This window comes from Passer domesticus, chromosome 11 (assembly GCF_036417665.1).
Source record: "Passer domesticus isolate bPasDom1 chromosome 11, bPasDom1.hap1, whole genome shotgun sequence".
In the NCBI taxonomy this organism is placed as follows: Eukaryota; Metazoa; Chordata; class Aves; order Passeriformes; family Passeridae; genus Passer; species Passer domesticus.
Genome location: NC_087484.1, coordinates 15038007 through 15063202, shown reverse-complemented (window position 1 = coordinate 15063202; position 25196 = coordinate 15038007). Strand labels below are relative to the sequence as shown.

Sequence of the window (25196 nt, the reverse complement as noted above, 5' to 3'; positions counted from 1 at the left end):
AGAGCCTGAAAACAGTTTGGGTCCTGCTGCAATAGGTGCTGTGGAGCTGATGCTGTAGGACTCCCAGGAAAAAAAGTTCTTTCCAGATCAGCCTGGCAGCAACACCCGTCATTAAGATCCCCACAGCTTTCCACTGAGCAGAGATGTGAGTACCTGTAAGATGGCCCTCTGGGGTCTCATGTCAGCAGGTGTATTACTGTATGAGTGACCGGGAGCAAAAACATGCTCTCATCTGGACTACTTATCTACAACTCCTGTACTTATTCCTGCTGCAACCCACTCAAAAAACATGTAGCACTGACTGCAAAAGTGGATGAATTACACAGTGGTGTCCCTCATTCACAAGCCTTACACACTGAAGTCTACAGCCAACATCCACGAAGGATCTTCTTCCCCTGCCTGATTCCCACAGACCTCCTGAAACTGCACTACTGAGCTCATACACCAGACAAAAAAGCTATGCCTGCATGTGCATTTACAAAATAAAATCTTATTAAATCATTAGTCATACAGAGCCTTAAGACAGGGCAGAACAACACAACTTATTTGTAGCTGTTTCATAATTGGACCCTGCCTGTGATCCAAAGATGACACTTTGGGTCAGTGCTGGATTGGCCAATCTCTTCCATGCACAGCACAGGGACCACCACAATGCTGAACACAGCCCATGGCAGAGCAAAAGAACCACCCCACCACGTTCCCTTTGAGGGGCTGGGACAGCACCCCTAACGCACTTGCCCATGTGACAGTGACTGGGGTAAAAGCTACAAGGACTGTTTTTAAATGTACTTGTTATTAGTGGTCAGTGTATCTTTACTTCTCTCATCTGCATGGAATTATTGCCCCTTTCAAAATTGATACTTGGACAGTTTATTTCAAGATGACTTTACAAGGCCTTCTATGTGATATTCATTTCAACAGCTCTCAAATATTGCACAACAGTCATATGATCCAGTGTGTGTGTTTTATGAGACAGACATGACACATGAAAATTAAAAACAGGTTCCTTGTCTGGAATACAGAGAGGGACTGGAGGGGAAAAAGGAAAAAAACAATGAGAGTGTGCGCCCAAAGATCAGGGTGGAGGGAAAAGGGGAGGAAAAAACAGGATGAGACGTCAGAGTCATGTCATCCTTCCCAGAGTGAAAACAGCTTTCATCAGTATGAAAGACAATTAATTTGCATAAATTTACTGCACAATACAATTGAACTGTGCTGCTGTATTTCGGGACTGGCAATAAGGATTGCTTCATCTATAGCCTATATGCTTACAGACATTTATCAATAATTTACAATATTCCCTTCTGCAAGCAAGACTTTGTAATTGCCCTTGCATTTCACATGACATTTTCTGTAGGTATTACATTCAAGGAGAGACACAGAGAATCACGTTTTAAATGCACAGGATTTAAAGTTTCTTTTGTAACCCATAATCTAAGCTCTCAGTGAGAACAAGAAGGTATTTCCTACGGTCAAGAGTATCCTTCTGCATGTTCTGCTAATCACAGAGGATTCAGAGGTATTTCAAATATCTCAGTGCTGATTTGAGTGCATCCCTCATTCAGACTCACCCTCCAGACTGCACAGCTGAACAATTTACAAGATCACCAGAAGCTGCAGTCATTTTGGTCTGTTTAACTTTGAATATATTTTTATTGCTATGTATGCATCATATACTATACTGGGAACAGCACAAGCAGAGCAGAACACCTCTACCTCAGGAAGAGTGCATAGCAGATGTAGTCTCTGAGCTTCTGCAGAGGTCACAGCAGGAAAAATCACTTTTACTTTGTCTGGCCTGATGTTATAGGCTGAGACAAAGAGGCTCCCTGCTTTAACCAAGTGTACTTCCTTGGTCAAAGGGTTATAAAATGGGTAATTTTACAAAGTTAGGTAACACAGCAGGTGTTATATTTACAGCTATGTGAGCATGAACAGAAAGACCTGAGGTAATCAAATCTCATGCTTGAAGGATAAGAGGATTCATAAGATGATCACCAGCTGAGATCAGGGTTTATCCCACACCCCTTAGACACCGAGTAATCAGCCAGGTGCAAATGTCTTTTTATGTACTTTTCAGTTTCTCCTTCTTCAAGGCATCTGCTGCTGGAGGTCAAATAGAGACCAAGATGATGATCCAGGTCCATTTGTTTTACCCCATGTAAGCAAAGTGCAGAGGGGACAAATACCTCAGTACACACAAGTAATGGGGAGGCAAGCCTGGACTAGCCAAAATTCTTGTACATCTCCATGCATCTCAAATACACACCACAGGCTTCCACGAAACCCAAAGCACTCCTCCAAACATATGAATTATTCACTTTTGCTGCCTCTCTCACTGGTAATATCCCCAGAGTTAGCAACATTCTTGAAGTAAACATATGTTCCATTGTACAGAGATAGAGTATTTCTCAAACAAGTTCACCTTTGTGGGATCTTTTGGAACACGTAATTTTAAATTAATACCATCACAACCATATGCATTTTATGACAACCTCTCGAAAAAAATATTTTTAAACATAGATGATGATTTTATGGGGAACTGAGTGCCAAGAAGCAAATAAGTATAAAAATATACAACAAAAGAACAAATGCATTTCCTTTGACTGAGAAAAGCCATTGGAAAGGAACACCTAAGAGCCATTTTTATAACTTCTGTTGCACAGCCTACTCACGACATGCAATACACAAACATCAATTTGCTCTGCCTGTATATGCAGTTATCCCAACTGTGATTGCAAGGGAGTATTTTCACCAGTAAACAACCACTGCTGTGCCTGTTGAGCCTCTCTGTACACACAAATATCAAAAAATAAACAAGTACCACAAGAAGTATCCAATAATAGTGAATTTTTAACTGCCTTTCTCTGCTTTGAAGCTTCTTCTTTTAACAGCTTTAATGACCTATTTATGTTTTTTTCTTTTACTATTAAAAAATGCCACAGTCAGCAATTTGCTTGTCAAAGGTATGCTATTTAAACAATTAAAAAGGAAAAAAGCAAACAAAAGTCATAATATGCAATAGTACCCTTCAGCCAAATCCAACTGCTACTAATATCAAAGGAATTGTCATCATGAACTTTAAACAGGACTAAAAATCATATTTAAAACTATGGATAAAAACAGCTTTCAGACAATGAGAGAGCAGGGGAACTGACTGTATGAACAGGAAAAAATATAAATAAATTGACTAAATTTAATCTACATTCATTGACAACCAAGATCAGGACTAAACTGATTGCTTCATACTCTCCACTGCTGCTCGTGCAGAATATCACAGAGGAGCAATCAATCTCCGTTCAATCTAAAGTAATTGACAGCAAAATAAAGGCAAGAATGGATTTTCTTCATGGTACTCTGCAAAAGGAACAAAAGGCCCCAAGATAATATTAATTCTGTGGGCTTAAAAAATCCTTATAAGGTTTGGAATTTATTTTGGTTTTTAAAAACAAAATAATTTGGAAAATTGTTTGTTTGAGCCAATCTTTTAGAGAACTTGTTAAAGAACTTGCAAGTAACATTTCCAGCCAATGTTACTGGCATTCCACATTGCTCACATCCCTGCAAAAACACTCTTGATTTGCTTTGAGACAGGATCCCATTTCAGTTGTCTTGAAGGATGCTAAAAATATCACCTAGTAAACTGGACTTGTTCTTGTGTGCATACAACCTTTCACGTTTATATCCGACCCCCAGAAGAAACATGAAACCTGATTAAACTTTGTGCTAAAATGTAGGCACATAATGTTTTCTGTCTTACAAAAAAAATCAAAAAGAGGTGGGAGGGATGGACAGCACCCACTTTTGTCATTCCTACATGTTACCAGGTAAATCCATTCTGATTCACCAAAGCGTTGGTAAAATGAATTCACTTCATTGCTCACCACAAGGAAACCATGAGGATTCACTCATGATATCACTGCCAGCGTGTTCTGCTATCTATCCAGTAGAGCCAAGCACAATCACACTCCTAGTTTTTTTTGTACAGTCTCTACAAAATAATTCGGAGATGGCCAGGGTCTGTGTCCTCAATCCAAAATCTGAAATCTAAACATTAAGAGGTGGTTAGCATGGAAGATTTGTAGGGACACACTTTTAACACTGAAACCTTCAACCACCCTCACACCCATCTCCTGCCCAAGCTACTGATGGGTGTGCAAGGTAACTGGAGCCAGGGGAAAGTGAAGGATATAGGCATTATTCACACTTTATAAGAAGATCAGAACAACAGTGGCCAATGCTATCTTACCATTCTTTTATGTTTAGAAGGGAGAGAATGAAACACTGGATAAAGTTAATATATATTAACTGTGAGGAATGCATGCTGGTTTGGGAGGTTTCATTTTCTACTAAGATCTCTGAATTTTACAGTTGGGAATAGCAGCCTGAGCCATAGCTTTTTTTATATGCTGAACAAGCATCTTAAATATCTTATATACATTTTGATTATGTCGAACTGTTCCAGACATGAAAAGACCATGGCTTGCTTTTTGCTATACAGCAAAGGCCACAATCATTTATATGATCTGGACCCTCAGCAAAAGAAATCCAAAACAGATTTCACTTGGTAGAATATGAACAATATGTTTCCTATATTTCACAAAATGTAGTTGGCTTTATATGCAACACTCCTCTCATTTTGGAGGAACTTACAACTGTGCTTTATATTGCAGTGGGGGGATATCAGAGCAATCCTGCATGTTTAATGCAGTTGCTGTGCAGTTATACTGCTCTAAAATGAATAGGGAATTTGCTTGTGAATATACAGCACTCCATTAAAAATATCTTTTAATATCTGTATAATCAGGCAGCACTTTCACCATCACCTGGCACATGCCCCCTAATACATTTCACGTTATTCAGCTCATCAGCTCTGGAAGAATTAATTGAAAAGATAGCCCTGAGATGTGAAGCAACACACCAGCTTAACCAAATGCAGGGCTAAACCACAGGGCATCTCCTAATTCACAATGATGATCCTCATTTATACCTTCTGTCAGCTGGAAATAAAGAAACACTTCATATCTTCAGGCTACAGTCAGGCATGACTACAGGATAATTTGTCTATTTACTGTCTGATTTCCACAGCAGCATGAGATACTAGGGAACTAGGCAGCTTTTTTTTTCTATTTATTCCCTGCTTCCTTTTTAATAACCTTCCTGTGGTAGGGCAAAAAAAAAAAAAAACAAAAAAAACACCTCATCACCCTGCAATCTCATAGAAAAAGACCCAGTGCTTTAGGGATGACATTTGTAACACCTTCCTCTCAACTCCAGCCTGGAGTCTCACACTTCCTCCCCACCCCACATGTGACAGGGACCAACAACCCACACACAATAATCATAAAGAAAGATACCAAGCTCTCATCCAAGGCTCCAATCATGCCACCAAGAACTATTGGGTTAACCACATATTTGCATGCTTTAATTGCACTTTCTTGGCCTTTAAAGACTACAGTGGAAAACAGGCAGCAGCTTGTTTTCAGTGGATGCAAACTTCAGAGAAAGTAGTGAAGGACATTTGCTCATTTCACACCCTGGGTCAAATTCGGCACGCCTGCATTTTTGCACAGTCATGCTCTTAGAAGAAGAAAGCTTTTTTGTAAATCCAGTCTTTCCTTCTTGAAAAGACAGCAAGGCTTTCTCTCATGTACTGGGAAATGTCATTCTTTGTCTATGCAGTTTTACAAAAACATAAACAATAAACAATGAACTTGAAGCAGAGAAGTCAATTATTGTACAAATGACTTAATCCTTTGTAGTTGTCCTTCATGTAATAAACAAATTGTATTTCTATCCTATACACTGTTTAAAGGCAGTGCCTTACAAAGGATATTCTAAAACACACCATGTAAACATTGCTGTAACTTGTATGTTGTTTTTTGGTTTCCCTTCTGAGAAAAGGTAGTGCTGCCTTGCAAAGACAGATAAGATGGGACAGAACTGATTCACTGTGCAGCTATGGATTAGTCACTTAAACCTCCCCAATTTCCAGTCTGCCCATGTGTATAATGGGGCAGCTCTGGCCAGGATTGTTAGGAGGATTAACTAAGTGGCACTGAAAGGCTTTGAAATCTGCTCAGTTAAAAATTATTTCTATAAAAGTGCATGTGCATAAAGTGCTAATTGATGCCAGCTGGCCTTTCATCCTGGGCAACAAAAACAGCTTCTTACCACACACATTTCCTTTAGTGGGCACCAGCGGCACATTTTTTATTTCTAAATTCCTGGGGTTTGCCTTAAAACATACAAACCATTTGATTTTCAGGAATTCTCCATTAGGAGATTGATGTATTCTAAAAATTACCTTGATTAACCTTGCTCAGGCACTAAGTGTAAACATTTTAACACCTTTCAAGCTGAGAAATGAGCCCTATTTGCAGTGCCCAATTCTAGATTCAGCAATTTGCATCTTAGAGTCTGCAGTGCTCTGTTCATTTCCTAGAAAACCCTGACAATCAATTTACCATGGCCCCTGAAATGAAGCAGAAATCCGCTGTTCCTGAACTGGCCTTATCTGACAAGGCAGCATCAAATGAAGACACATAAGTAATTATTTTTAATTTCATTTCCCCTCTGTGTTGCAAACAACTGTTTTTTCTGGAGCCCCTCCCTCAGCTGCAGAAACTTGGAAATGCTCCACCTGCTTATGTTTGCTGATAGACGCCAGAGGAATTTTCACTTCATCTGTTTCACAGATGCTCAGACTCTTTCCTCAAGACACATCATACAAAAATGTCTCCAAAATAATTAGCAGGATTTTAGTCGGCATGACCATGTGGCTGCACGTAAAGGAAAGCTCAGACAGCTCTTAAGAAATCGAAGCTCTGGAATGAGTGTCTAGGACCTTAACAGCACTTATTTAAATCTTCCTGCTTGACACATTTATAGTTATTCATGTAGTCGAAAGGGCAAAGGGGTTGGTATGCAGAAAGCTGCTACAATGTGAGAAACATCATGAACTTCTATAACCTCTTGTACTTATACTGACAGGAAAGTAATAGCCAGCAGAGAACAAACATGCAATCTAATTCAAAGCGGGGGGGAAATTATGCAAAGATCTCTGTAATCATCGTCTCTGTCTCACTTCAAAATAAAATTCACTACCTTACTGAAAAGCTACCTGAACAAAACTAACCTATGAAATATGTTGCAGTAATATCATATTTAATTGAAAGATGGCCCCCCATTTGGCCATTTGCCTGGCAGGGCAATCATCAAGCAGGGCTCTTGATCATCCCAAGCCTGCTCCTCCCTCCCTGCTCTTCACCATGCCCCATCAGGCAGCTGAGCCAGAGGCAGCAACGAGGACTCACTGCAAAATGAGGGCAAGCCAACAAATCCAAAGAGACAGCAAGAGTGCCTCGTGATAGTTCACAAAGCTCACACTACCAAGCCCAGGGGATAAATTACCTGCACCTCTCTGGTTGCACATTAGACTCTATGAGAGTCCTCTAGTGCCACAGTGAAGGATTCAAATTGCAATTCTTTTGTAGAAAATGATAGGAATTTAATTCCCACTGCATAAACCCTTGTTGAGAATACTTCAAAGGGCCACAGGCCACCAATGTCTGATTTCAGGCCTATTGTCACATGCAAGTATCCTTTAAAAGGCCAGGAAGGGGGATCTAAGGAATGTTATGGCTGGGATGGCCAACCCTCCACCCAAAGCCACACCAGAGAGCTTTTGCTTTCTTCTGTTTCTCTTTGGATGAAGGAAGGCTTATTCCTGTTGGCTTAGGTTATCACCACGACAAAGGCTCAACAAGCTGCAGGTGTTCATGCCACCACCCACAGGCACAGTGGGTTGCCCATTTCAGGGGCAGTGAGACACCTGAGAGCACACACAGGAACCCTGGGACTCCTCCCATAGTGGCCCTGGCTCCTGGCACTGCCAGGGCCAGAGCCCTGAGTCAGAGAGCAGTGGCCAGGAAGGGCCCAGGACAAAGCCAGACATGTCCTCACTCTCCTCCGTACCCAGATGGCAGCAGGGGCCACCTGGCCCCAAAGGATGGAGTCACCTGAAGGTAGAGGACACACAAAAATCAACCCTACTCTGCTGAAAATGGCCAGCAGCCACCAAGGAACAGCAGATACCCTCACCACAGCCCTGAACCGGAGCCCAGGAAATGCTCTGGGAGGTGACAGCCATGCTGGGCCTGGAGCAGCCCTGGGACCAACAGGTGTAGTCAGCATCCCAGGGAAGTACACGGATATCCCAAATCTGTGGCCTGAACAATTAAATTTATTTATTTATTTACCTATTTAACCCAGGCTCACTTGCTTATGACAGTACCACACACAGAACCTGAAAAGTGGACAGAACTGCAGCTGCTGAGCAGGACCAGGACACAGAAAACCCACCATATGTCTTCCTGTCCATCTTTTATTTAGTGACCCACAAACAAAATTTTTTAAAAGACCACATTTTCACCTTAGATAAGCATGCCCAGGAGCATTCAGTGGAGCACCACAGCAGCATGAGGCAGCAGCAGCCATGCCTGGGGAGTTGGGTTTGGGCAGGCCAGCGAGTTCCTTGGGGGCTGCAGCCATTCAACAAAGCTCCATGAGAGGCATCACCCTGCCAAATAATGCTCAGGGGCTGCTGGGGTGCCACTCAGCATCCTGGAGACCACTGGTGGCAGGGCTGGAGCTGGGATGCAGAGATGTGCACAGGCACCACAGCATGGGGCTGCCTCCAGAGATGTGCCTCCTGCTCCAGCCAGCACCCTGTATCAGACTCCTGCAGGGCACTGCTGCAGCAGCAGCCAAGCCAGTCCCTTGCTTTGGGGACCTGAAGACACATGCTGTCTGCATAAAACTGATAACAGTGAATAAAACCCTATATATAGATAAGGAAAGTCATGCAGAACAAAAACCTTACAGCAGTCCATCAGTGTCACTGGTAATTAAAGTCATTCGTTTATCCTCACTATAAGGAAGTGCTGTAAACAGTTCCAAATTTAAATTACACATATAATATATATGTTTAATATATAATATATCATTTCTCCCATTTGGGAATGCAGAGTGACAATTTATTTGGCCTTGTATGAAGGCCTGCAAATGTAACTCAAGGCAAAGCTCTGGGGTGAAAACACACCTTTCTTTAAATTACTATTACACTGTTTCATAAAAATCATTTCAAGAATTACTTAATATTTTTAACATTTCTGCCTAATAACAAATGACAAACAGCACTGGTTCCCATAGGCTGTATTCAATTACTTTGATTTTATTAACAGACTGCTTTCAATCAATAGGAACTCCAAGCCACATGTCAAACTAGAACACTGGATTCTTAAATGATATAACTTAGCATGGCAGTTCAGTCAAAGGAAGTATGCCAATTTATACCATAGCAAAGCCAACCCAAAAACTGCATCCCATTAATGATAATTCCCATGGGGATTCTGGCCACTGTGGTTACAAACAGCTGACAAAGCTGAAGTGTATTATTGCACTATTTGTAAGAATGAGTCAGACATCAGCACAGGGGAATTACTCCCAGCCTACAGATAATTCAGTCAAAAAAACAGCTTTCATAAAGAACTAAAACCAGTTTGGTTTTCTGTTCATCCTGCTCCAGAGAACACTCAGAATCCACTTCAATAATAGTCTCAAAATAATCATAACACACGTATATTATTTTGTTTTCTATTTTCCTTATCATCTCTCCCAGTTTACTACTCAACTGGACCAGTCTTTAGGAAGATCTTTCTCTAATCTTGGAGATATTAATTTAAATCTCTTTCTGACTTGAAGCTTGTTTTCCACCCTTTTGAAAAATAAACTGGGGCATGGGGGGACCCAGAACAAGCACTGAAATAAAACAAGTCCCCAAGGATGAAAAAAATTCCATCAAATAACCACTCATTGACAAATCTTTCTCAGCAAACAGTTCAATGAATCTTCAGTGAACTTTAGAAAGTACACTTATAAAGACTCTTTAAACTTGTTTATCTTCTAAAATTTGCTCATTTAAGTTAGTTTCCTTCTACTTTAAATGTTTGTGTATGGACATCTATTAAATATAAGGTTATCTACATCTCAAGTTTGGGATTATAAAGTGCAGGTCACTGCCATGCCATTTAAACCTTGAGAGCACTTTAATCAAAATATCATGTCACCATGCCCCAGATGATTAATTCAGTAACTCTTTTTTCTCAGTGTGCTATGCTCTAGCACTCAGAAAGCAACTCTGATATCTACCAGGCAAAAAAACATCAGCTTCCAAAAGGGATGGACCACAACCTCAGTGGGTATTCTGTTTCATCAAAGTTAACAAGGTACTACCAATTCAACATCAGTTTTTCATTCACTGATAAAACATAATAAACTTCATTCCAAATTTACATTGCTGTGAAATTCAGTATTTTGCTTCTGTGGCAATATGTATCATTTAATAGGATCTTGCTGTGAAATGACTGTAGGTGAATATCAGAGATTCCTGGGTTAGTAACACAAGGGAAGTTCTTAACTTAGAAGTACTCACTCATTTTCCAAACCAGACAATAAATTTTAAACTTGATCTGTCTCTTTTCTTAGAGAAAAAAATAAACAAACAAAACACCCTCATACTTCTGTTGCACCTGTTATGCCTATAGAACCTAGAGTCCCAGAGAAGAGAGCTCACTGAATTAGCACCAGCCTCGAGTCAAATATTCACAGTAGTTTACAATAAAGGTAATTGATCAGCAATAGATAGCATGCATCAGGCCTTAAACTTGCCCAGAAGCATTGTGATGGTGATTGTTATGAACTTTTAATTACCTATGCAAAGAAAATAATATTTTAATGAAATAAATAAAAGAAGTTATTAGTCTCAGACACTGACATCCAGATCCTGGAATGGAAAAATTAATTTCTCTTCTGAGCTAACATATTTATACATCACACTGCATTGCAGAATATATTGCAGTAGTACAAGGAGAACAGGATTACTTCTGGAACTAACAGAAACAGAGGTGGCACAAAGGACCCTCCTTTCTCTTATGACATAAAGCATTTTGGATTGCAACACTAATCTACATTCCAGCAGCCCGTGCACGACAGACACGGCCGCTGGTACCCCATCTGCAGGAGAATGGATCTGTAATCCAATTTCAGCCGCTTGCTTGCCAGCGTCGTTTGCTCCAGTGGGAAGCTTTCAGCACACAGGACTGGCCCCAAAATAAGTACTGCTGAGCTTGGGCATAGTACAGCTGTAACCAGAGATTACAAATTCCCAAGAAGGCTCATGTTGGCTCAAAGTAGCCTGAGCAGTGGTACCCAGTGCCAAATGCAAATTTTGCAGTATTCTAATGGAAATCAAAGTAACAATATCCATGGCTTCAGGGGAAGCGCCACACAGAATACCTTCACAGAAAAAGCACACACGCCTTTGTTGTGAAAAAGCACATCTGAAAAGATCTGCCAACACCTCTCCCAGCACATTTCATGCTGGTGAGTGGGGAGAGGCCCATTGCAACAATACCAGGGAGCAACAACCGCAGAACCAGAAGGTTTTTTTTGATTCTGTTGAAGAATAACTTCATGGCTATGAAGGAAGGGTGCTTCCTCCTCCCCTGAGGGGCAGCCCACAGCAGGGTCCCTAATGCCCTGAGGGCCACGGAGAAGCAGCAGCTTCCTGGGCTCTCCAGCAACACAACCACAGCTCCATCCTTACGCTGACACAGCCACACAGAGATGGAAACATTTCTCAAGGACACACTAGAACAAAACAATTGACAGTGACTGCAGCATCTGCTCAGCCCAGCCAACATAATAAATTTCAATCTCATTTTAATTTTTATATGTCTAAAGCTATTAGGTCTTAGAAACTTGAACTTTAATTACTATGGAAGCAATTAGCTCCTATGACCAGAAGGCTTTGCCTGAACAATTGCAATGAGCACAATATTTTCTGCAGCATAAAAAATAAATACCCTGACACATCTGTAGCTATCTAGGACCTTGCAATTGCCACTGTGCTTCACACTGGTGTCCTGGCTTTGTGCCAGGTTGCAAAAGCTGGAAATTACTGGCATAAGCTGTGTGACATTGTATATATGTCTAATTGAAGATTATCTCCTAAGGTATTCTGTAAGTTTAGAATTTCAAAACTTAAATATTTCCTGCTGTAGAGAGATTAAATTGGTTTTAAAATTTAAATATTCTTTCAGAGGAAACTATTTTGGTACGTTATCTCCTACAAAGACAGCTATAATTTAACAACAGTTCCAAGTACCCTGCAAAGTGGTATTTCTAAAACTGACAAAAGAACTCACATTTGTGTTTCAAGATACAGAAGTATTCCGTGGAGCTTTGTGCATCAAAGGAATTCCATTAGCATATATTGCTTTTTAGTACCTTCATTCAATGCATTACTACTTAATAGAAGTATGCATTTTAATTCTCATCATCTTTTTCAGTTGTCCCCTGGTGTATTTTATCCACAGTACAGTGGCCACACAGCTTTCCCTGAGCTCTGGTGAGCTGATCTGACCTCTGCACACAGGGCTGCTGGCAGAGAACAGCAGCTGAACAGCAGGGGACAACAAAGCTGCTTTAGAAGGGGCTTGGGGACCTTCCTGGTTCAGAAATGCTACAGATGTACAAATCACCCTCAGTGAGGATGTGAGTGAGCATCACCTGCACACAGTGTCTGGCCCCTCAGCACCTCCCAAGCTTCCCTTTGCTTTCACAAGCAAGGGTGGGAATTCAGGAACGGACAGGGCTTGTTCTTAACCAAGTCAGAGAGCATTTTTAATTCCCGTATGTTGGCATTTCACACAGTGCTCTCTGAATGCCAATCACTATCTCTTCCATAACTGAAAGAAATATAAACTGTTTAGTGCCCTGTTTTACACCAAGAGGTTTGATTTAGATGACTTCTGCTGATAAATACCATTTGCTAACAAAATCAAGGGTCTCTGACTTCCCATTCAAGCTTTTGTTGAATCAAAGGCAACTAATAATGTCAAAGCTCTGAAGCAAAAGGAAGTGCTAGATTTCAACCAAAGGGATTTCTGTTTAAGTTAAAAATATTTTCCCAGGCTCCATATCATGCATTGTCACCCACTTTCTTTACTGGGACCCAAGGCATCCACTACAAGGGCAGAACTGCTGAGTAAGAAGAAATTAAATGTACACAACTGTTGTGCAAATGACAAAATACATGCACCAAGGGGAGGAGCAAAGCACAACAAGCCAATGGATGCTGTGTCTTTGTATACCCTTGCATTTTCAAGGGGATTTTATTGTTTAGGGGTTATTTTCCACTGACAAAGAAAATGGGCTCAGGCACACATATATCTGAGCAAAGTCTGGCTTACCCAGTGCAACCTTTCTGCCTTTATTTACTCATGCAATACAAAGCAGTGCTGGGAACAGGTCTGTCCACAGACAAAGCCTGGGACCCTGAGCCTTGCTCTGAGGAACTAAGATCTCCTCAACACAAATTGGCAGCACTGGGGCAAGGGGACCTCTCTTCCCAGGTGCTTGGTCTGTCTGCAGGGTCCTGAGCAATTGGAAGCCTTCCCATGCAACCCAACAAGCAGGAACCCCAGTCTCTTCTAGTCCTCCTGGGAGTGTGCACACACACACACAGCTATTTTCACAATATTTTCACACATCTCTATGAAACTTAACTCACACCTGATCTTCCTGACAACATGCCCAGCCTTGAGCTCCCTCCCTCTGGAAGCAAACCCAAGGGGAACCACAGGAAGAAGGCCCTGAACCCAGGGTATTTCCAGCCCTTTTCTGGCCACAAACATGCAGGGCAGCTCCCAGAAATCCTCCCTGCCACCAATGCTCTCCTCCCAAGGTGATGATCTTATTCTTTTCATGGAGCTCTTTAAAATTATTTGAGAAAAACTTTCTCAGTGAAAATCTAAAAGGAAACTGAAATAGGCAAAACTGATTTCCTTTAATTAATATACATATATTCAGAGCAAGATTGCTCTACCATACACAGAAAACAGACACATACTTTCTTCTATGAAGGTAATTAAAGCAGAAATATTAAGCTGACTGCAAAATATGACCATTTTTAGATGGGATGTAAGAACTTCCTCAATAAAAAGATGCCCTTTACCTGAACCATGGCTTGAAAAATGTCACCAGTGCAAACACTAAGGAAAAAACAAATACCACCAACATATCTGACAGGACATAAGACATAACTTCCACCACTCTCAGTATACATTATTCTTACAATGCCACTTTAGCAGTAAGCAAATAAAGTTATCCCAAAATACATCCAACACAGCAAAACTGAACAGTGGACAAGATACTATTTAAAGCAGGCTCAGTTAAAGATTAATTCAATTTTACCCAATTTATATTCTCCACCCAAGACTCCTGGACATCAGGAAATGAAGCATTATGATGCTTTAACAACCTTCTGCACTTGCATCTACTCTTCATGTTTCTATTAGATCCTCTGCACTCATTCAAAGTATAAATTCTCACTGACATAAATGGGTTTTCCATGCATGTAATTTAAAAAATCATATGCAAGAGAGACTCTTTCCTAAGCTGAGAGCAGCCAGTGTCAAACAGCCTGCAGTGATTGCTGCCTGAGGGCTGCTGCCATCCTGCACAGCTCATCCCACCTTGCTCACAGCAGAGCCCACAGCAAAACTCAGCAGCTCCGTAGGTACCAGGCAGGACCTTGCTATATATAGACATGTTTTGAAACAGAAATGAGCACATGCAACTCTCCATTTTCAATGTTAGAACAAGATTCAGCCAATAAAGTCATGTTTCAAAGTTTCTGCAAGCAGTTTACTCTTCCACAACTTCAGGATTCATCTTTTGCTCTTTTTTTTCTTTTATTTCTATAACACTAAACCAAAAAAAAAAAAAAAAGGTAAAGAATATACTTCATCTTTATATAGCATACTTGTTGGGTTATGAGTTTATTTGATGCACTTCACCTTTGGAAAACACAACACAGACTCTGAATCTCTCACCAACCAGCACTATATCTATATCTAAATATAATGAAGCTACTAAGTTTTGACCTATGCAAGAAGTCATGTGTGATCTTTTGGTTCATTTTATGAGGGGAGAAAGGAGCAGAAAAACAATCTCTCAGTTCACAATACAAAATAAGTAATGCTTAAGGATAAAAGTAGAAGGCTTTTAATAAAGCAAGAAGAAAAAAAAACCCTCTGTGCTTCTGACTCAGATGAAAGATGATGGAAAACTGCAGGTTGGGGAGTGATGGTACAATTAGCTTTCCTCACTTGTTTAATTTGTTTCTTTATTAAAGTTAATGGTCATCTTAATGTTACAGGCCTACAAAATGGTAATGAAGATCAGGCAGCCAGTGGGACTTATGTTTACAGCTCCACTCAAAACAATCATCCTTAACCATTGTATAGAAGAAAAGAGAGCACTTTTATTAAGTTTTATGAGTATAAAGTGAGGTGGTTTTAAGAAAATGTGGAGCTTCCAGTTTGCTATGGTTTCAGTAGTCAAAAGAGCAATAAATGTTCAACAGGAGTAGGCTTTTTAAATTATTTGTGGAAATTTAAGTAAAACACAAGGTTTTTAACTACCCATTTATGTCATCTGGATTTCACCATCCCAAAGAGACTATGGATGCATTTTCAGCCAATTTGAGTCAACAGGACATAAAACCAGTAAAGGGTCCCTTGGTCTCTGGGTACTGACACGAGGGACAGTGTTCTTGCTGCATTTTATCTGATTCAGTATGAAGACACAAAACCAGCCCATAACAGTGACACAATTACAGGGCAGCAGAGGGAAGCCATTTGCCCATGCTTCAGTGACCCAGAGCTAAAACTTAGGCATTGGGGACCAATGAAGGGGAAGAGGAATGAGGCTGAAATTGCCACCACCAAAACCATGCTGTATGGGCTGTTAGAAACTGGGAGGATGGATCATCAATTTAAACATTTTCTGGATGCTGAAGGGCCTCCAGACCCAGCAGATGCTGCACCCCTGAATGCTCAAGTGGTAATAGATTTGGCCACTGCAGGATGAGCTGATTAGGATGGGACACCAGTAGAAGAGCTTGCACAGGCCAGAAATGCTGGAGAAAACAGCTTGGGAAAGTCTGGTCTACAGGGAAAAAAGCAACAACATTGTAAGTTTTAAAAATGCAAAGACCAATAAAAGCAACAACACAGCATTACTAAATTAGCTACAGAGGCATGTAGGGTAGAGTAGAAATGGGGTATTTTGCAAGTACGTGGTAAGAGACAGTCCTGCTGCAAGGCCTTTGCAATCAAAATTAACAAGGCAGAAAACCAAAAATAGGCAGTAATATCTGAGAAGATATTATTCCTAAATGACTGCCTTACACAAGGAATTATAATCAGACCAAGGAGGGCAATTTTAAGACAATGTTTCAGGGTTTTTTTAATGTGTATCCCAATGAGAAACATTGTAATTCTAAAGAGCATAATTAAATCACAATATTTCTTACTCTCTATTCATCCTATAAGCTTATTATGAGCTTTCCCCTATGTCCTAGGCTGACTTTATGATGCTGAATTGTGTCCCCATTTGTCTGCCTAGCCCTTGCAGGCCAAACTTCCAGTCTCTGCTGCACTGCTGTACATCCTGCAGCTCAAAGCACACGAGACAATTTCATGTGCATGGAGATTCATTAGTAGGGCCCATAGGTGATGGAATTGTCTCTAATGATGAAAGCTACTTTTAAAAGAAAGAGAAGAAAAATGGGAGAAAGACAGAGAGACAAAGGGAAGATGGAAACTGTTGGCAGCAGCCAGCAAAGCCAGGAGAAAAGGAGGAACAAGGGCAACAGGCTGTGGCTTTGCTGAAGGGGCCAGAGCTGCTGCTGCAGGGCAGGCACAGGTCAGGGCATCTCAGGCATTGCCCAGCTGTCCCAGAAAACACCCCCAACCCTGTTCACAGGTTGACAAACGTAGCAGCATCAGAGTTACACCAGTCAAGCTTGGTGTATCACTGCTGACACTACACTGGTTCCACAGAATCCCAGTGGTGGCCTTGGCCCCACTCATCACCAGCCTGCAGCCAGCTTAGCACAAGAAACACTTCCCTTTTTGCTTTGGGAGTGAATCTATTAAGCTATTCTGAAAGACCAAACTCTATTTATTTATGTTTCTTCTTGTCTACTTTTAAATCTCTATCAGTATGTGCAAGACTTGTTTTTAAAACACTATTACCCCACAAATTGTTAAACAAGGCTTTCATCAATCTTAAATTAAGATACACCATCACAGAGGTTTCCACATCATACCTTCCACAAAGCCTGAATTAATAAGCTCACAAAATCAATCCGATAAGAAAGGCAAGCAATGAATATCATTCCTGTAAGCACCATATCACTAAAATATATTTTCCTATTTCATTAAAGCACACTCTTAAGAATACAACTATTTGCACTGTTTATGCTCCTCTCATCCTCTGAGGCTGCTGAGAAAAGTTTTTCCACTGGTGGGAACTGGAAGAATAAGACTGCCTGACCCAGTGCTGATTATTCAGCACTGACTTCACTTTGAAGAGTCTTTCAATAAAAAGGAAAAAAAAAAACAAAAACCTACTACACCACTTTAAAAATTGCAGAGAGCATTTTTAACCTCTGTCCTTTTGCATTACTGCACCAGTGCCTGGAAAAGCTACAGCAGGAGAGAGAAAGTCATTTAGGCAGCTCTCTTCGTGCCACCACCATGGCTCAAAGGGACAGAAATCAAGAAACATTAGAATCAATATAAGCCGATTAGGACATTAAGGAAGAACAAACCATGCAGAACTTAAACAAAATCTGTTGAAAGGCACGAAGAAAGCAGGCATTTCTGAGTAGAAAGTAACTTATTTTCTGGAGATACTCCAGATTTTGCATTTCCATCTGGTGGTACTTAGTGCTGGGATAAGCAACAAGCAGGTTTCCAGCTGAAACACAGGAGTGCCCATTTGACATGAAATACCTACAAGCAGGACTGCCACAGTCTAATTGAAATCCTTAGGATCTGAAGAGAATGGATGTTTCTTTCTATACACGCATCTAAATCACACTCATACCCAAATGGAAAACATGCTCTACTAAAATAAAATCAGAACTGGGACTGGAAGTGTGGTGCAGTTACTAACAAAATATTTATTCTCACTCTTTTTTGTCTTTCTCCAGGAAAGAGTGGTTTACCTTAAGCTGAGATTTGTCATTTACAGGTATACAATAAGCCAGTTAGGTGTTCTCATTCTTTGGAGCAGCTGCCAACCTTAGCCCTTGGTGATCCAGCATTCAGAAATGCCTCACCCATCGCAGGGAACAGGCAGGATGCACACAGGATGTCCCCAGCTGTGTGTCCAGAGAAATGGCAGCTCTCTGGGCACAGCATCCCAGTGCCCTGCCCTGGCATCCTCAGCTGAAGGAGGATGAGAAGCTGCAGCTCCTCGGGCCAGAGACCTGCCTGCAGTGACTGCACACCACAGCTCAAATAAAGCAAATGATACCCCAGGAAAAAGCACAGAGGCTGAGTACTTCACTGTACCCAGAAATCCTGCTCTGGTTTGGGCTGTCTGCTGCGTGGGGCTGCACCACTCTGATCCCGGGGCTGTCACTCCCCACTTGGAAACAGGGCTGGTGGGCACAGGAGGGAAAGAAGGTGCCCTTTGGGAGCTACAGCCTCCAAGTCAACCCACCTGACTGAGCACCACAAACTCCCAAACTCCCAAATGTGTGCACCTAAAGCTCTGTGCTGCAAATCAGTGCTAACACTATCCATTTCTCCTGCTTGGGGGAACCATGTCCACAAGTCTAGAAGGATGGGAAGGACAACAAGCACATCAGAGCCAAGCAGCAGGTGCAGACATGCAGTTACAGAAGAATTGACTATTAAGCCTTCTGTTACAAGTAAAAAAATGTATTTGAGAAACCACAATGGCAACAAAGCTGCATCAGATGTGCAACTGGACAAGAAAGTTAAACAATTGAACAAATTCAGAGTGCTTAACTTTCCAGATTTGGTGAGGGCATCCCTAGATTACTTCAAACTAGACATTTCCCTGCTATTCTTAAAACCACCCCACTGAATTAGTAAATGGGATTAGATCTCAGCAAAAAAGGTTTTTTTCTTCAACATTCAGCAGCTAACTGCAAATGAAAGCAAAAAGAAAAGCCTGTCTTGTGATGAAAGGACAAGTAAAAGAGCAATCACATCAGAAAACCAATGCCCAGACTCTAAACAGCAAAGCAATTGCATGTGTCAAGTTCCCACAACAAGATGGTGCCAGCTGAGGCTTATGTTAAAACTGTGCAATACAATTAGATGTCTGGAGCCAAATCTGTCAGACAAATGATGCTATCTCATTAATGGGATTACATAGAAAAATTGGAGGGATTTCAGTCAAGAGGAATAAAATTATTAAGGATCAAAAAAGTGTGACTCATGAAAGCAAGTAGAAACTGGTTGCTCTTGCCTGAAAAGCCCAAGAGTCAGACCCAGACAGGCCTGGTGGTACCAGCAACACCACAGCATCTCCTGCCTTACATGCAGTATAACAGGAATTGATCAGACCTGCCAGTGCAAAAAATCAAATTATAAAATTCTAGCTTTTTTATGGCAACGCTACTGTTGTATGAGTCAGCAAAAAACTAATAATTGGAGGGGAAAGATGACAGGGAAGTTAATTACCTGTTAACAGCTGGCAGGGAGAATGCATTTAGTCAAGAAAAAAGAGGGAGAAAAGAAAGGGGTTGTGACTACAGACACTGGGTAAAATTGAAACCGTTCAGTTATTAACAGGAGAGGATTTCTTAGCCACAGGAACAACATACACATGGCAGGTACTGAAAATCACAACAGCTGAATCACCTGAAGAGAGCCTGGCCACTACTCCAAAACCACAATCATAAAACTCCAGCACTGACAGGAGGCAAACTAGCTATAGGGGAAGGGGACAATGCAAGAAGGAAAACAGGAGTGTTGTGGTAGATGTTCCCTAGTCAGCACTACTATGCTATACTGCAGAAAAAATAAATGAATAAATAAAAGAGATCTAAATATAGAATGAGATTCTCTTCACTGAGGGGTTCAACATCTCTCTGCAATTCTTTTCCAACGGAAGGACTGTAAGTGGAATAAAAAGCTTCATTTAAATTCTATACACATTCACAAAGATAAACTGATTTCAGAAAGCATTATTATGCCTGACCTCTCTCACTGGGGGTGAAAGCCAGATACTTTGTGAACCATTTTGATTATACTAATAGTCCCTAAAAATTCATTAGATGTCAACATAAAGGACAAAAGCACCACCATGGAAGAGCAGATGCTATGAGCTGCCATACCATGCAGCTTCCCCTGCATTCCTCTGCATCAGCACAGGGCAGCTCTGCTTCAACACCCACAGCAGAGTCCTGCTCCTGGCTATTGTGACAGGCAAAGAGTCAAACACTTGGGAAACGACACTTTCCAGGAAGAAACTTTGCTGAGGAAGTGCCAGCCCTGGGGGTACCCAAGTACAGTATGCCAAGAGAAGCAGGGGAAAGCAATTTCTTCCAACCCCACTTCACTCACATCTGATCCCCCAGCAAGGAGGAGTGTGTGTGCCCATGTTTGTGTACACACTGTGGCAGGGAACATTTAATTGCACTTTGGATCTTATCCAGCACACATAGCATCCAGCAACAGTTCTAGCGGAGTTAACACTTTACAGAGCAAGTGAGTCTGAATTCCAGTTCTCTCCATTTTCACCGAGACCCTGGAGGGCAGGTGGACACTCCCTGCAGCTGGCAGCCAGGCTGGGTGAAGGGGAATTGGTTGCCAAGCCCCAGCTGGCAGCACAGGCCAGACTGGTACCCAGCTCAGTCTGCCCATGGCTCTGCAAGGCCAGGGGAGCTCTGTGATCAAGGAAAATGACTCCAAGAAAAGATGCAAACAGAGCAGATTTGTTTCCTATTTTTATATGGCTTCTTACCACAGAAGAACACACTCAAGGCTCTTAAATGATTAAACTTTTGAAAAGAGGAATAGCCTTTGAAGAAGCTCGACTTTGATGTAACAGGACAGATTGATCTTGTTGCTTAACCAAATCAAGTAAGTCTCCTGCCCCCCTTTTTCCTTTTTTTTAATCTTAAAAACCCCAAACAAAGAAATAAACCCAACCAAACTAACCTTGAGTTTTAAGCTGCAGCACTAGCCCTTACAGAAAAAATGTCAGTGTTTACAACCAGCAGTTCATCACATCATTAGAAATCCTCCACAATTTGCATCATGACATGTAACCCAAAACTCTTTCCTCCTGAAACCGAAAATTTCTGGTCAGAAATGCTCAATGACTTTTTCAATTCAGAAACTTTATAGTATTAGTAGCAGCTGATGGAATTTTCAGCACAGTGTTGGTTACTTTGAGCTCTTTAGAGTTCTCACAATCACATGGGACACCTGCACAGTGGTGCCACTCCCTCAGTGTACACTTCTGAGTACCTTGCATCCAGTGTGAGTCCGGGTCTTCATGAGGGGAGTTGTGGTGCACAGCTCAATGGCTTCTGGTTCATGGAAGATCACTGTCGGGAGAGGCTCTTTACGAAGAGTTAGGACATTCAACTTAGTCTTTAACATGGTCTGAAAGTGCTAAACAGAAAAAGAAAAGAAATTACCTCCAGTTCTAGTGCAGAAAAATGAGAGTTAATAATTGGATGTGTCTCCATGTTTTACTTGCTGTTCAATGCCTCACAAGCTATCCTGGGGAAAAAGTTCTACGACTTCAGAGCATTCATTACTACCAGCAATGTGGAGACTATTTTTAATTAAAAAAGACACACAGAAAGTGAAAGAATTCATTACAATTCACACATGCTCCACAAAGGGTCTAAATTTAACCTCTGATCAATTGCAATTATATAATAAAGCTGGTCATGGACCTAGTTCCTCTATTAATGTCCACAGAGAGGAAGAACAGGGGATCAAAGACCATTAAAAGACCTTGTTCTCCTTCCTCTGTACTTAAATCTCATCCCATTGACCTTTGTAGATGTTACTGTGCCCACTGAGCTGAATCCCTCATTGGTTTGCCTTTGTCCTGTGAATTTTATATTCTCTTCCTTTGTAAGCAATAGTTCCTGTAGCCTCCAATGTAAATGTCACTTTTGGTACCAATGAATAGATGTCACTCAAAACTTGTCATTTTCTTAAACAGACTCCCTAGGCCTAGGTGAAGAACTATCCAAGTGGACAGTAAAATCATCAAATTAAATGTTTCTCAGCAATTGCTTAGAGTGACTAAAGTCAATTTTCTAAAGAATTCCATATCAATTTTGTGGAATTAGGGAAGTCAAGAGAAATTTTTTACATTTAGATGTTTCTTTGAACTGCCTTTCATTTGAGAAACTGAACATTTTCACATGCAACTATTTATGTAAGGGAGAAAAAATGCAGACATGAGCAAATCAAGGTAGTAACATGCCACAGCACTGTCTAGTGAAATATGACTTTATCAAAACTTCATAAGGTGACTCTTATCAAGCAGCAATTTTTAGACCTATCTGCAATGACTCCAGATTACTTTCATCAAAACTAAACCATTTATTCTGACTTTTGATAGGAGGTTCTTAACTTGCTTTGCAGCCACCCCTTTTCTCAGTCTCCACTTTACCTCTGCAAGGCAGACGAGCATTACAGGGTCTGGATTGCAGAAAAAGAGATGCTAAATGATTTCCCAGAACCATGCAAGAAGTCTCTATCAGAGCTAGAAATCAAAACAGGTCCTTGTTGTTCAGTCCTGTACTTTAGATGAAGAGAGTGTCTATTCAACATTTTATTTATACACAGGGGATGAATCAACCATTTAGATAGTATGCTTGGTTTCCTGTGGATTTTTTTGTGGATATGAATATTCCTTTGAAAATAAACTTGCTACCAGATCATAAATACTTTATCATGTGCCAACTGAAAACCTGTTAATGCACTTTTGTAACAGTTCAGTCCTTAGTTTGTCAGTGTTTAAGTCTAATAATTGTTATGCTACTGGAAGTACAGCACTTCAAACACTCTTAGAAATATATTCAAGGCATATACACTAAGAGTCTGTGAAAACAGTACTTGTTTACCTATTTCTCACATGAAGTTACAGCCTGCTAACAGCAACACTTTAGGGCCTCTGTGGTGTTTGTGCAAGCATACAAGTTTTCACCCCAGTGAAGCGCTCTACTCATACTATTTTTCATCTGCTCATCTCTTTATATTACATGTCACCCTGTTCACTCCCCCAAACACAGCTCAAGCAAAGAAGTACTCCATTTAAGATTATTATACACTAAAGAATATTCTCTGACATGTTTCTGGAGATAACAGACCTCTTTGACAGCTAGGATTACTAAACTGACTGAGAAAACCTACTTCATTTTACCTTTAGGTTGCAATTGACAGCCTTTTTGGCGTTTCCTAGGCCTCTCCAGTGGAGCTGTTAGCAAAGGCTGAACAGCAGGTAAAAAGCCATGGTGAGTACAAAACAAGTGGAATGTTTGAGATGCTGTGTTTGAAGGACCATCACTGATTATCAGCTGGGCTGGCTGGTCCCATTGATTAACTGTGCCTACTACAGCTTGACTTGCTCTTACCTATAGGCTCTAGATCTGCTAACCTGCTGCTGAAGTTGTATTTCTGCAAGTGAAAAAATGCAGAAGGCAAAGAGCGCTGGAGCTCAGACCCAGCCATGCACAAGTCACAGCATTTCCCCTGCAAACAATCCCTTTTCAAGCCTGGGGAAATGGTGTCTCCAGGGCTTTCTGCTGTGTCTTGTGCATGCAGGGGGATGGGAGAGGTAGTCAGAGATGAGAAAAATGTACTATTAAGGTTAAGTCATACTGTTTTCCAAGTGAGCTGATTTTGTATCAACAGAGATAATGGTTGTGAAACAATCAGGTTGAAGAACCTGTCCTAGCATTTAACTTTTCCCTGCCCTGAGTGCTGAAAGAGCTCTATTTCCATAAATGATCAGTTTACAGGACTTCTCCAGTAAAGAATGGTGCTTCCATTAGACAACAGATGTAAAAAACTCCATTTAGCCCTCCTGAGCAGTGAACTTGGACTTGCAAAATGGTTGTTCAACTCTGCTGACATCTCGATAAACTTCAATGAGACTACTGACAGAAAGGGCACAATTTGATCAAAATGAAGAAAACTACAGCAATGATCTATCTTTTTTTTATGTTGTAACAACCACATATACAATATTAAACAAGGAAAAGCCTACTCTGTGCCTTACAAAGGCAATTCAATACTTGCATGAGCAGCAAGTTGGAGCGGTTGGGTGCCAAAAACACGAGAGCACAATTGGCAGCAAACAGCTGATCAGCTGCCAGAGAAGTGCAGAAAGGACTGGGGGTGGACACAGAAATAGCCTTTGCTTTGGCCCACAGGGCTAATGCAGACCACGCTGTGCTCCCTGCACAGGCCATGTGATGGCTGCCATAAGAAAATCAAATCTCTGCCAGCAGACATCACACAGGGAACCCCCAAATAAGCACGTTATTTAAACACGTGCCTAACTTTCACTATGTGAGCAGTCACAGCAAAGCACACGTGGGTAGTCAATGGGATTATTCATGTGCTTTAAGCCAAGAACAGGATAAAGTGCTTTGCTGAGCCCATTTCTTGGGTTTCCACTCCAACCTGGCATCTCCTGCAGAAACTGTTGGCAAAAGCTGATCTATAACAATAGCCAATGTATTTTTTGAGAAGAGGCATTCACTCTCCACTGCTGTGAGCTCAAAATATTTCTTTAAAGTGCTTTAAGTTCACAAAGTTCTTGAAAAGCCTGACTTTTGGCAATCCAGTGAATAAAGTTTCAGGGAACATTATACCATTCACGCTTCATGTGCCAGAACCACTAGGTTCGTTTGGTGGCTCTTATACTGAAATTCATCATCAGAAGATATTCTCAGCTGGCATGATTACACCAACAGCTCAAAACTACACATCGCTCATTCTGTACCCATTGAGATGGTGCTACTGATAGGACTTTATATTTGAAAGAAATACAAGGAGTAACATAAGAAATTAAAATACCTTAAATGTCAAAGAAAGCATCAGTCCTGTAATTAGCATTGTATTTTACTAGTTGCTGAACATTACATCATTCAGAGCAAAATTTAAGTAATGCTGACAATAACACTAGACAATTATCTTAATTCAAATCCATAGTTTTGCTTGTTCAAGGATTCAAGTTCCATCAGTTTATTTTGCTCAGTT

At 41.0% G+C, this 25196-nt stretch overlaps 1 protein-coding gene across 5 annotated transcripts in view; it reads right to left on the bottom strand.

The window, feature by feature from the left end:
* PID1 (phosphotyrosine interaction domain containing 1) overlaps window positions 1-25196 on the bottom strand; it is a 96822-nt gene that overhangs the window by 29152 nt on the left and 42474 nt on the right. For 4 of the 5 annotated variants that reach the window (XM_064385884.1, XM_064385886.1, XM_064385885.1 and 1 more), the window contains exon 2: window positions 21432-21578. The exons of the other annotated variant lie outside the window; for it this stretch is intronic. In XM_064385884.1, coding sequence (XP_064241954.1) covers window positions 21432-21578 — 147 coding nt within the window. The remainder of the gene's footprint in view (window positions 1-21431; window positions 21579-25196) is intronic. 5 annotated transcript variants of the gene reach the window in all.